General features: G+C 41.3%; 1 protein-coding gene across 2 annotated transcripts; it reads right to left on the reverse strand.

Annotated features, from left to right (window-relative positions):
- Window positions 1–68: 68 nt before the first annotated feature.
- On the reverse strand, window positions 69–12045 carry tubgcp2 (tubulin gamma complex component 2). 2 transcript variants are annotated; one of them, XM_042508565.2, is made up of 18 exons: window positions 11939–12045; window positions 11431–11590; window positions 10280–10408; window positions 9779–9955; window positions 8576–8735; window positions 7174–7381; window positions 6899–7098; window positions 5986–6175; window positions 5753–5898; window positions 5496–5676; window positions 4958–5138; window positions 4361–4533; window positions 3577–3705; window positions 3366–3486; window positions 3125–3268; window positions 1897–2013; window positions 561–724; window positions 69–450 (listed from the first exon to the last, which is right to left on the reverse strand). In XM_042508565.2, exons 2-18 carry the CDS (start codon window positions 11578–11580, stop codon window positions 375–377), a joined length of 2646 nt encoding a protein of 881 aa, XP_042364499.1. In that variant the 5' UTR covers window positions 11581–11590; window positions 11939–12045; the 3' UTR covers window positions 69–374. The 2 variants fall into 2 exon arrangements, with proteins under 2 accessions (XP_042364499.1, XP_087925963.1); XM_088069837.1 differs by lacking the exon at window positions 11939–12045 and adding an exon at window positions 11764–11905.
- Between the last annotated feature and the right edge of the window lie 688 nt (window positions 12046–12733).

Raw genomic sequence — 12733 nt, forward strand, 5'->3', positions numbered from 1 at the left:
CTAGAATATTCTTTTTAAGTTTCAGAAAATGTAACCAGCGTTTAGTTAAGGTCAAGAGTCTAACTTAATTCAGTAAAGTAACGTTTTAATGAATACAAACATACACTTTCATCGTACAGGTATAATAAGTTACCCATAAGGAGCGCCGCGACTCACTTTCAGAGCAGCATAAACATATTAGTTCCACATTTCTTAAACTTTACATTTTGAAGTATCGAAATGAGGCTGCAAACATCAGACTGCAGCTCTACATTTCATACAGGACGTCATATATAATATACAAGCTGAAGCATCGGCTCGGAGTGATGGACAGACGTGAGGAGAGGACGATTTTATTGCTGGGTGACGGTTAATAAACGCTGAAGTGTGACACGCTACGCTGACGCTTTCTGACTCCGCTCGATGGCCATCCTCTCCAGACGCTCCGTGTAGAAACCGTTAAAATCCAGCCTGGGAAATCATAACAGCGGAGTTAGAAGTTTACAAAAATATCCAGTGACTCAGTAGTAACATAAAGTATCAGTACATGCAAAAACAGATGTGGTGTATGCGCGTTGTACCGGTAGATGACGCTGATCATGCTGTGCTCGCAGTCGTTGGTGCTGTAGATGCTCAGCTTGTCCAGCAGGTCCAGCAGCAACATGCTGAAGTTACTGTCGAACTTACTGATGGTGGCTTCGAAGCCTGCGTCTGACTGGAGGGTGTCCGCGTGCTCCGATAAAAACTTAAGTGAGAAAACACAAACATGTAACTTGAGATATATTAAACTCAAATGCTGCAGTTTTCGTTGTTAAAAAACACCTCAAGCACCTTGTATGACCCCTAAGTGCTAATTTGAATCAACAAATACACGTATTAGACTGTAGCCGTGATAAAACAATGTACACCTTTTTTTGGAAGTGTGGTTTATTTTAATTGTCTGTATATGGTATACAATGGGATTTTCGATTATCGCCAAAAATAAGCTCTAGGTTGTGATACTTGCAGGTTTTGTTGAGCATGATAATCCTCACAGATGAACACCACTTTTGTGTGTTTTGAAGCGTAAATGAAATTGCCAGACGCGAAAAGCTATCGTAAGGGTATACACGAACTACATTGTGGTCACATGACTTAAACGTCACCACAACACTGTAAAAACACAGTCGAAAAATATTCTAAACAGATAAATCTGCAATTCGAGCACGATTCTGTAAAGCTGAAGAGGTGGCGAGTGGGTTGAATTGTCCGCTGTGATGACGTCTAACGTCCCCGAAAAACGCTGTAGTCCCATTCAGCCACTTGTTAGCAACCACCTTTTTTAATACGCATAAAAGTTCAAATATTGGGTTTGAATGGACATATTTTATGTTGCAGAATAAAACGTCTTAATATCTTTAGCCTGTGTTACCACAGACCTTTGTTAAGGCATTTTACCAAAAACCCATTAAAAAAACCCAGAGGCTATGAGACGAGGGCACCTAAAGTGCGAATGCACTTCTGCGTTTTAGGACTCATTACTTCTACACTGATATCTGTACGTGTAAATCCAACGTTTGTTACACTCATTCACCTCCATCAAGAGGTTTTGAAGCAGACTCACCAGGATTTAAACCATGGCACATCCACACAGTCCCACCCCGCTGTAATCCCCATCACCTATGACCTTTAAACTCCAAAAACCTTCTTTTAAAGAAACTGCACACGTGATGAATATAGAAATCCACGCGGTAAACTAAAGTACACAAACGTTTTACTTTATGTCCGGCAGAAACCAACCAAGCGTTGATGACCTTTTTTACAACATGTTCACATTGCTGACACTCAGTGGCAGAAATGTGAACGTTTCCTTCAGCACTCAGTCTACTTGTGTCATTGATAAAGGCGAGCCATGACGATGAGTGTTTTGGGAAATACCTTCGTGGTCAGCCTCTTCTTCTCTGCCTCCTCGGCGTGTTCGCTCGGAGTGGGAGGTCCATCCATGGTCCCCTGCTCCAGAGAGAGGCGCTCTAACCTCATGCTCTGAGTGAACCGCTTCAACAGACAAACAAACAAAAACATCTCAGTACGAGCATTTGGAATATTTTATATTGCATTTTTGTACAAATGTGGTGTAAAACTGAAGCAGAACATAAATGTAAATATTTTTAAAGTCTCCCTCCAGGAAACTTTTCAATTAAGTACTCAATGATATATATTTTGTTTACATGGTTTTCCTACATAAAAAGTTGTTCATTTGTTATTTTCAGGGCCGAACATGAAGAAAGGGCGCTAACGGGCGCAGCAAATTATTGTTTTTTTTTAGCACAACCAGCGGCGCCCCTCCAGCGTGTGGCGCTCTAGGCGACCTCCCATTGCTCCTATAAGGGTCGCCCTGGACAGTATATTTGCCCCTTGTTCACTGATGATCTAAGTAAGTCACTAAATGTTTTTCCTGTTGCGTTTTTTTAAAACGACGCTGCTGAGAGGCTCCGAAAAGCCGCTAAATAGCGACAAAGTCGGCGTGTTAGTAGTCCTCTCCTCTGTCACCCTGGGACCTTAGATCATCTTGTTCGTTTGTTTTTGGACGTGGAAATGTTGTTTTATTGCATAACATCGGTAACAGTGTCTCCTACACTACAGTGACAACAACGATTGATGGAAAATCTCGTCAATGGCGGGGAAAGAGTTAAAAAAGAAAAAGAAACAATGGGTTAAACCCTGCTGCTGACTGATGACATGTTGTGGACTGATCGAGCAGCAGCAGTTTGACGCAGCATAATGCAGTTTGTGTAGGACTGGAGGAGCGAAACCATGGCAACACGGGCCAAACCAAAGCACTTTATGCCTATTATTATCGATTCTATTAATCTGCCAAAAATTGTATTCTCGGAATTGTCGGTATGACATCATAAGTCCCATTATCGGTCCGATAATTATTGTCCATCCCTAATTAGAAATGCAGACTTTGACAAATAAAAAATTAAAGATGGATAAATGAAACTAGATCACATCCATGTGGCTCTGAATTTTAAGACTATTAACTTTTCAGGCCTAATACTTATTAAAAAAATAATTTCATGCATTTTAAGACTTTTTTAAAGACGTGCAGACACCCTCGTTCTCTTCCACAAAACATTTTCTCTCTATGATCCCGTCAACGCACCTGCATGCAGTTTGTGAACATGACGCAGACGGACATGAGTTTGGAGAAGATCCTGAGGAGCTCCGGGTTGGTCAGCATGCAGTCCTTCAGACAGTTGTCCAGGAAGCTGGTGTGATGGCAGAGGACATCATCGATGTTTGACGCCTGGAGGAGAAGACAGAGGGTTATCAGCTGGCTGTGCTCTCATTGGACCACTGACAGCAGGATGTTGGTGAGTAATCGGGGCAGCTCGTTCACGCACTGTTTTCAGGTTGTTCTCCATGATGTGCCAGGTCGGCTCCATCACCTCGAACATCATGTAGTACTGGATGTTCTGCACAAAGTTGAGCATGCGCTGACGGAGGGCGAACGCAGCAGCAAACCTGCGGACAGACGGTTAGATCACAGCATTAGGTCATTGGGCTGATTGTGATTTTTTACAGAAATTCACCTAAAATTCTACACTAACTCACCATTTGGCGCTGTGTAACGAGTACTGCTTGAAATCTTTGTTGCAGATCCACACGTTGCACAGCAGCCTCTCCACATGTTTGCAGTAAAACATGTGTCTGAACAACATCTGGTACCTCGTCAAGGCTTTCCTGGAAAATGATTACAAATTAAACCGTTTTTTTTTTTGTTTTGTTGTGAAGCGACATCACTATTCTTGTGTTAGATGCCTTTTATAGGTATTTATATCAAGAGGACGTTGGTGCAATTTCTTTAAAAACGTGGGATAAAAGTGAGCAGCTTGTTAAGAAATATTGCAAAAATTCCAAAAAATTGGTAGATTTAGAAAATGAAAACGATTAAAAATGTTGGAAAAATGTCTAAGGAAAAAGCAAGGGATAGACTAGATATATTATTTTTAAAATAGTTACAGAATTATTATAACTTTTAAGCATTTATTTCAGATCATCTCCTTTTTCTCAATTTTATTTATTTACAGTATTTATTTATTTATTTGTGATTTTCAGGTAACTTTCTTTTACTTTTTTATTAATTTCTTGGGTAGTTCTGTGTCATTTCCTCCTTCGGTGCTCATTGCCCTCGTCGCATGTTTTTGAGAGAAATCAAGCCAATTTGTTTAGTATTTAAAGACAAGAATAACAAAATAGAACAAAAAAGAACCACTAAATGTCTATTTTTGTTAAAATAATTGACTAAAACAGTTATTGGATGATCAGAAAAGCTGCCGATTCATTTTCTGTAGATCAGATCGGAGTAACGCAGCGCATGAATACGATCAAATGGAACCTGTTGATGATGAGCGAGAGCGGCCACTTGACGATGTAGTCGAAGGAGAAGGCCTCCAGCCCGCTGAGCGCCACGTCGGTGGGGTCTGCGTTGATGATGGCCTTCTCCTGTTTGGTCTCGATGGCCAGCACCCGCAGCAGCTGAGTGATGACGTCATGAGGCATCAGGTCAATCTGTCGAGAAAAGACAGGAAGTTTGTTGTAAAAAAGGTTAATGCTATAAAGCGTGACGCAGCGTGACTCATAAACCATGAGGTCAGTCTGTGTGAGTGCAGGAAGCGTACGAGATTACTAACAGCACGATGAATGAATGAAGCATTGCTAAGCTTTTGTTTTCTTTCCTGTAATTTTTCATCTCTATCGGTATTCTTTCTTGAGATTTTATCCGTTTTTCTGTTGATATTGTGGAGACTTTACAAAGAAACCTGATTTGACATCGTGAGTTGAGCACATACGTGTGCCGTTATTGGCTGCATATGAGGCGTTTTAGGGAAGAGATCTCTTCACACTGATGTCAGATATCAGTTACTTAGGATCGAATTTGGGAAAAATTGAGTATTAATCCCTTAAACGTAAGCACGGGCTTATTTCCACCCACCTTGAGGTCGTCTTTGAAGGGGTCCGTGTTGGCGGTGCTCATCCTCAGAGCCAGCTCCAGCAGCGCCTCCAGTCTGGGAGGAACGATGTCGTCCACCGGCTTCTTCAGCTCCTCCTCCGTCAGGTCCATGAAGTGCACAAAGAAGTCCCCTTTGTCCATCAAGAAGTAGTGCTTGATGGATCTAACAAGACAACAACACAGTAAATAATTACACACAATGATTTTAAACAAGAAAGCTAACGTTCAACTGAATATTCTGGTCCAGCCCTAAAGACGGGCGACACATTAAAAGTGAAAACTGACAAAATCTGGATTTAAGATATTTTTCAACAATGAATGTAGTTTTTTGCTTCTTTTTCTGTGTGCTAACTGTCTTTGAGTTTCAAGACAGTAGCCTAAAACTGAAAAATATTCTTCTTATTATTATAAATAATTGCAGGTGCTTCCGTTCAGCACAGAATGAAACTGATCGCATTTATTGTTTCGAATTAAATGCACAAACTTTGCAGCGTCTCATCCTCTCTCTTTATCTGTTTACCTCAGGCGTGACACCAGCTCCTTCTCCTCCATCAGGAAGGCCAGCAGCACTTTGCTGGCGTAGTTGTAAGCTTTCTCGATCTGCTCCACGTACGCCCGCTCCTTCAGCGTGTACAGTACCTCCTTCGCATCAGGACACGTCACATCGCGGCCGCACTCCCGCACCACATTGAGGTATTTCCCTACGCAGTGACAGGGAGCGAGATTAAATCTTTTGTCTAAGACAGACAGTAAAAAATGTTTGACGTTTGTTTTTACCTGTGCTTAATATCTTGTCTGCCATTTTCTGCAGGAAGGAGGGAATCCGATGTTGCACGATGGTGTATCTCTGATCCCAGTATTTGTCGTTGTAGTCCTCCTGGATTTTCTCTTTCTGCAGCTCGTGTTCTTCCACCATGAACTCACTGTGAGGACGCACAACCATCAGAGTTAAACACAGCAGAGACATTAGTGGTAAGTATGTTTTAAATATTTTGACCATCAGTTTAAACCTGTAGGGATCCTTGATGATGCCCCTGTAGATCCACTTCTCCAGTATTTCAAAGTACGGGACGCTGGCGGCTTTAGTGAGGTAGAGACACAGCTCCTGAGCCTGGCTGTCGCCAGTGTAGTTAAAGGTTCGATCATGAAGGAGACTCAGCGTCGCCCCGCCCATACACTCCCCTTTGTCCACAGAGGACGCTGGGAAATTAGTGCAAGAAAATGATTAATGTTTTTGAAAGTACTAGCTATCTCAAGCCTGGATTTTACAGAGAGCAACATTTTCATTAGTGCAGTTATCTTTATGAAATGAATTAAATGTTTAGAGCAAATCTGTCTTGAAATTCCTTGAAAATAACCTTAAAAAAATCTCCACCAGTTAATTAATATTAGTTTTATCTTGTATTGTTTGTGATAATATCAGCATCTGTGCCCAGTCTGCAGGTGCCGTAACTCTCTCTAAACCTGGTTCAGAGCGCCATCAAGGGGTTAAAATGAGCTGCTCGCGTTCACTTAACGAAGCTGCAGCGTTCATAGACTTTTTTACAAGATCACCATCGCTGCATCCTGAGCTTCACGCGGCCCAGGATGACTGTGATTGGTTTAAAGAAATACAAACAAGCCACAGCATTTTTCCCGTACAGCACAATGACTGAGTGTTTTTGGGCTTTTCTTCGGCGCTGACACAGTGCTGCAGAGATACTTCTGGCAATGCAAGACTGCTGTTTGTCATGTTTACTTCTGCTCGGGTGATTTTAGACTGTATCAAACAGGCACGGAAATGTCCCAATTTAATATAAAAACTCATGACATTGATGATAAAAGGACGACCTAACAGTCCTCCTTTTCTTGCTTCTTCTTCTTCTTTCCACACTTTTTTAAAATTTAAAGTAAACAGAAGTAAACTGGTGTTCAGACTCTTACCGATGGAGGCGAGTATCTCCATGGTCCTCATGGTGGGCTGGATGTAAAACCAGAGCTTCTGCAGGGACAGCAGGCCCTGCCGCTGCAGGTGCTCCAGCTGGGTGACCAGGATCAGGTACTCCTTCATCAGCGTCCTCATCGCCGCCGTCAGCGCGTGGTTCACCTGGCCGTACTCAAAGGACGACTTCTCCTCGATGAAGCTGACGGACACGCACAACTTATCATGTAATACTTCGTCCTCAGTTATAAAAGTGAAAAGATGTTTGCACACTCACCGTGTTATGGTGGAGTAATACGATGCGACCGGTAATATCCTGTTAACCAGCTCTTTGATGGACATGTCCAGAGTCGAGTCCACGATGAAGGAGCGGTTCTGTCTCCCCAGGACAGGCTGAGCTGTGATGTCTCGCCCGTCGACTCCGACCAGGACGAACAGCAGATCCTCCACCAGAGCTTGTTCCTGAGCGGCCAGCGGCATCGTACCTGCGCGCACGCGACGGCGTCAGAAACACTGACAGCAGGTACACAAACACAACCGACTCTTTCCAGCAAGTCAAAGCCTCCGAGAACCCAAATCAGCTGAAACTAGCTTAATATATAATTTAGGGTTTTACACACATAATAAAATATCTAATCAAAAATGATCAGATATTAGCCTCAATCCAAATTTAAAATATGATCGTTTCAGTTTTTCACATCGTTTCAGTTTCCTGACGCTGGGTTGATTTGTGCGTGATTATCCTCGATAATCTACGGCTTACGGCAAGTTAGATTTTTAACTTTTTATTGCCACTCAGAATTAAATTTAACAACAATTTTACAATAACCAGAACTGAAGACGGACCCTGATGTTGCCCTGATGTTTATTGTAACATGACATTTTCTGTCCTGTAAAAATGTTAAATGATCTGTAAGTGTTGAAAAATACCTTTTCAGAGTGGAACACAATAATCTATTTGGTTTCCCAGCAGCAGTGGGAATATATGGTATTTTCTGGCTTATTTTCTTGCCAATTTTGTGTTCTTAATTTCAAATTTAAGATCCCACTGCCTGGATTTCTTTCATGGCACACTTCAGAAGAGAAATTTGGGGAAATATTTAACAAAAATTAGAGTGTACCACTCATTTTAAGATTTTAGATTTTTTTTTTTAATAAGATTTATTTAAAACAACAATTAAGACCTTATATTTAGATCAATGAACTCAATGCCTTTTTAAGACTTTTTAAAGATCTGCAGGAACTCTGCCTGAATCATATCATGTGATACGGATTCATCAAAAATGAAAAGTCAGCAGTCAAACTTAAATCCCTCAGTGATCCTTTCAGTAGCATGCCTTTGGAAACACGCCGACTCCGCTTTGCTCCATGGCTGTCGTCATGGAGACAAGAGACAGCTAACATAGGTGGGATCCAAGGAGGTGTCGATCAAAGCGTGATCTGCCCCCACAGTCTGGAGGAATGCTGTTATCTTAAAAATGCCTCAAAATGAGCTGTTTTCAACTCAGTTTTCGGATAGCTGGAAACATTCAGATTTTTGAAGACACTAAACTTTGATATATTTATTATGTGCATTGTTACTATTTAAAGCCACGTTTCCACAGGCTTTAAAGAAATACACTGAGCTGGACTCTTGCAGAGGACTAAATGTAGCAGAGATGAGTTTAAAGGCGTCTCACCGATGGCCACGGCTGGGTCTCCTGCAGGGGTGGGGCTGGTGATGAAGTCTCCGAGGAGGGCGGGGCGGTCGTACACCCAGTTAGGAAACACGGGGTTGGGCTGCGTCGGGTTCTTCTTGTTGTGTTTGTCCCTCAGCATCTTCCGTGTGACTTCAGCCGACTGCAGGCAGATGAATAACAGGCAGCATCAGATACGAAGCAAAGTTTTATTTAAATTATTCTTTTTATTCTATTCAGGCTTCCCCTGTGAACGTCTTTACCGCCACTCAGGCAGGATCGATGACCGTTTGTGTGTCAGTTAGTCACTCTGTGTTACGCTGAATTTGTGAGGAAAACTTTGTTTTTCTTACATGCTTTTTATTTCTTTTGGACAATATATTGTCCCAGAAATACTTGCAATAAGCGCATTATTGTCGTTTTGAGACCCTTTAATTCCACATATATAATGATAAAATAATAGTAAAATAAAGCACACCCTTTAAAGAGCAATGATTTTAAAATTTAAAAAATTACAGCAAAACGTACCTCAGCATAGTTTTTTCTTTTCATTCTGCTTAAGCCCGCTACACACTGATAACCATCATGACAGAAACATGGCGATGGTGGTCGCGTTTACGTTCCCCTCCTCCTCCTCCTCCTCTCTTTGACTCACATAAATGCCGCCATAGCGCGGGCTCGATTTGCTTGTTTATATCTTCCTCTACCACTACAGTGAAGAGGATGGACGCCCACGCTGACGATGTTGCGTGTTGACGTCGACGGTCGTAGTCTGTGATTCGGTAGATGATGTCATTGTACAGTCTGCGTACATCAAACTTGATGTCCTACCAAAGTTTAGTGGATTTTGCACTAAACTTATAAGATTGCAAAACTGACAGTCTGCAGGAGGAATTAAAAACAGGGAAGCTCAGGAAAAACCTGCTGTTGATTCTGGCGTTTTGTAAAATTTGGGTTATTTTCTTATGTAAACACTAGGACAAGAATCATACGACATATCGACACGGCCTTTATCATTTTTGCTGATTTGATTTTGTCGATAACATATTTAACCAGACAGGCAAACTTCAAAGTTTTGCTCCCAAAATCAAAAACAAATGGGGGATTTGTCTGATATCTTTTTGTATCTTCATCGTCTCGTGAAACGACTCGTCCCACCGTTTGAGGGGACGACCTGACCTTCAGATCTGAGAGAGAAAAGCTCACCAGAGGAGCGTTGGAGCTCGCAGTCACGTTGCCGAGCTTCTTCCTCAGCTCGTCCAGTTCCTGCATGGACATCTTGGTGCTGGTCTGAGGCAGAGTGTAACTGGTCGTTGTGGTGGACGTCGTGTTCGCCGAGGACTCTGACCTCTCTTTGGCATTCTGCTGCAGAAACTGGAGCATCTACCAAAATATCATAACCAAGCTGTGAGATTGTGTAACGAGAGCGGCTAACGACAAAGGTTCAATAATGCAGTTCATCTTTTTTTTATCATGATGGAAATGAACAAACTGAGCCGCTTCAACGACTTAAGAACTAATTAAATCTTCCATGTACAGTCACATTATAGTCACATTAGCTTTTTTTCTTCTTTTTTTAAAAAAAATATATTTGCGTGGAAAATTTCACAGCATCGAAAATCTCGAAAAATGTTGGGTGAAATGAATAATTTTGAAGTAATAAGATACAAAAGCACATATTTAGCTGCTTGTAAACAGTATTTTTACCTCTTTATCCTCACAGAGTTTGGAGAGCAGATAGACCAGAGGGTCGAGGTTTCGAACATTTTTGGATTTGAGCTCCTCGTACTTCCTCAAGAAGTCCTCGGGGGTTTTGGAGAATTCTGCCAATTTGACCTGAAAATTATAAAATAACAGCCAGGAAAATAGTAAAAATGACAAATTCCAAGTCAAAAGCCCAGAACGACACCCAGAAATAATGCAGCTCATGATTTTATGCTCTGATGGCTGTGGGATCAAAAATGTCAGTTTGAATGGGTTTCAATGGAGCATTTTTTGCACTTAACAATTTTGTTCCCAGTTAATTTTAGAATTATTGTACGAGCTGAGCTGGACATTCAAAGATTAAACAAACCCACAATTTTGCCAAAATGTATGCAATATGCATGAACACAGACAAAATTATCACTAAAAATGAAGAATGAAAAAATGTCAAATGCGCCAAACAGTCCCTGAGGCAGAGGTCAGCAACCTTTGTTATCAAAAGAGTCATTTTTGCTCCCCCGCCCCAAAAAATTAGTAAACAACCCATTAAGTCAAAATTACTCTATCAATATTATTACTGGGTCTATATGAGCATTCATTAATATGTTTTATCACTATTTATTATTTTTTGTTACATTAACTTTGCAGCGTTGGTGGTGAAAATAAACAGATCTGTCCATGCACTTCATTTTCCTCTGAGAGCTTTTGTGATTCAGGACCAGCCACCACCTTTGAAATTTAGTGGAAAAGGCACCAAGGCCACAGAAATATGATGCACGTTCTAGTTGATGAAATGAAATTAATTTTCTTAATCTGTGTACAGGCTACATGTTTGCAAATGGAGAACGCAACAGAAATTTTAGGCCTAAAACACGATAAAACCGAATTCAGATCTTCAAAGGATAACGGTTATTCACTTCCATATAATCTTTGGTCAGAGACACAGGAGCCACTGTAGAGGGGCTCCAGAGGGGATGTGGCTCCAGAGGCACAGGCTGCCTGCCCCTGCCCTAAGGGTTAATGAATCCAATGTCTGCTGAGACTTTTTAAGGATCTGCATGTACCCTCATCAATTTCGGGACTTTATGTTTAATTACTGCCATGTCCCAGGACTGATTCCCGCCCTGAAAGCTGCTCTGAAGCATCATTCCCACCTTGGCACTGTGAGCAGACACCGTGGTGGTGACATAGGGAGTCCTGTGTTTCTGCAGCAGGTCGATGTATCCCTCTGCTCCGTCTCCTCCTCTCACATGAAGCAGGCTGAGCAGCTCGTTCACGTCGTGGTGGATCCTGAACTCACTCATCCTCAGGACGCTGTAACAACCGCATCATTATCACAGAGATACCCCCGACTCTTATTACACCATCATCGGAGCTATAAAGGCTCATAATGACCACCGCCGCCTGTAGTTAAGCTGAAATAAACACAGTAATTAATGATTTCTGTCAACCTGCGGCTGTAGCAGTGATGCTGAGCTAACACTTACCTGATGCTAGCGAGCTAACGAGCTAAAATCACTGAGATGATGCTAACAGCGAAGCTAGCTCCGCCACAATTAACCACGGCACTGATCGGACGGTTATTACAACGTCACTCAGTGGTAATAACCCTTATTACAGGTGTATTACAGGTGTAACCGGACCCTGCGCGCGGCTCCCTACCTGTCGGTCGTCTCCGGTTGTGGACACCGTCTCAGGTAACTCACGCGCCCACAAACAGTCAAATTCTTCTTCTTCTGCTGCTGTAAATACACAAACAGTGCTGCCGCCACACCGCCCCCACAGGGTTAAATCACGCTACTGCTAGAGTTAGTCGTAATTAATTAGTCAATTAATCGATTAATCAATATACTTATAAATATATATGTATGTTTGTGTGTGTGAGTGTGTGTGTGTGTATGTACATATGTGTGTGTGTGTTTGTAACTATGCACAAAAAGTAAGGAAATTTGTGTTTGATAGTAACTCAAATGGAAACATGAATTATGTAACGAAACACTTGTAACGTGGAAATTTTAATTCTGTCTCTAAAATTTAAAAAAAGAGATTTTACAAAATCTCTTATATAAAATATTTTACAAAGAGTTTGGATGGATTGCATCCATCACCCCTCTTATCCCCCTTTTTTATTTTAATTTTCCTTTTTTTAAATGATTAATACTTTTTTCCTCTCTTTCTTTATTAGATCCTACTTTAATCCCCACCCTCCTCTTATGCAATGCATTATTGCTGTTATTATAACTTATATGTATGTTTGTGTCTATTCGTGTTGCGGTTTGTGTGTTTTGTACAAAATTATTGTAAAACAACGAATACAGCTTTAAAAAAAGACAAGAAAATAAGTTATATTTCCACATTCTCAATGATTAGCCAAGTTATCAATTATTTGATCGGTATAAATATGTGCATCGTGCTACCATGCAGAACACATAGACTATACATATATATATACATATA

The sequence above is a fragment of the Plectropomus leopardus genome, chromosome 19 (genome assembly GCF_026936395.1).
Source record: "Plectropomus leopardus strain MGB_pleo_1.0 chromosome 19, ASM2693639v1, whole genome shotgun sequence".
In the NCBI taxonomy this organism is placed as follows: Eukaryota; Metazoa; Chordata; class Actinopteri; order Perciformes; family Serranidae; genus Plectropomus; species Plectropomus leopardus.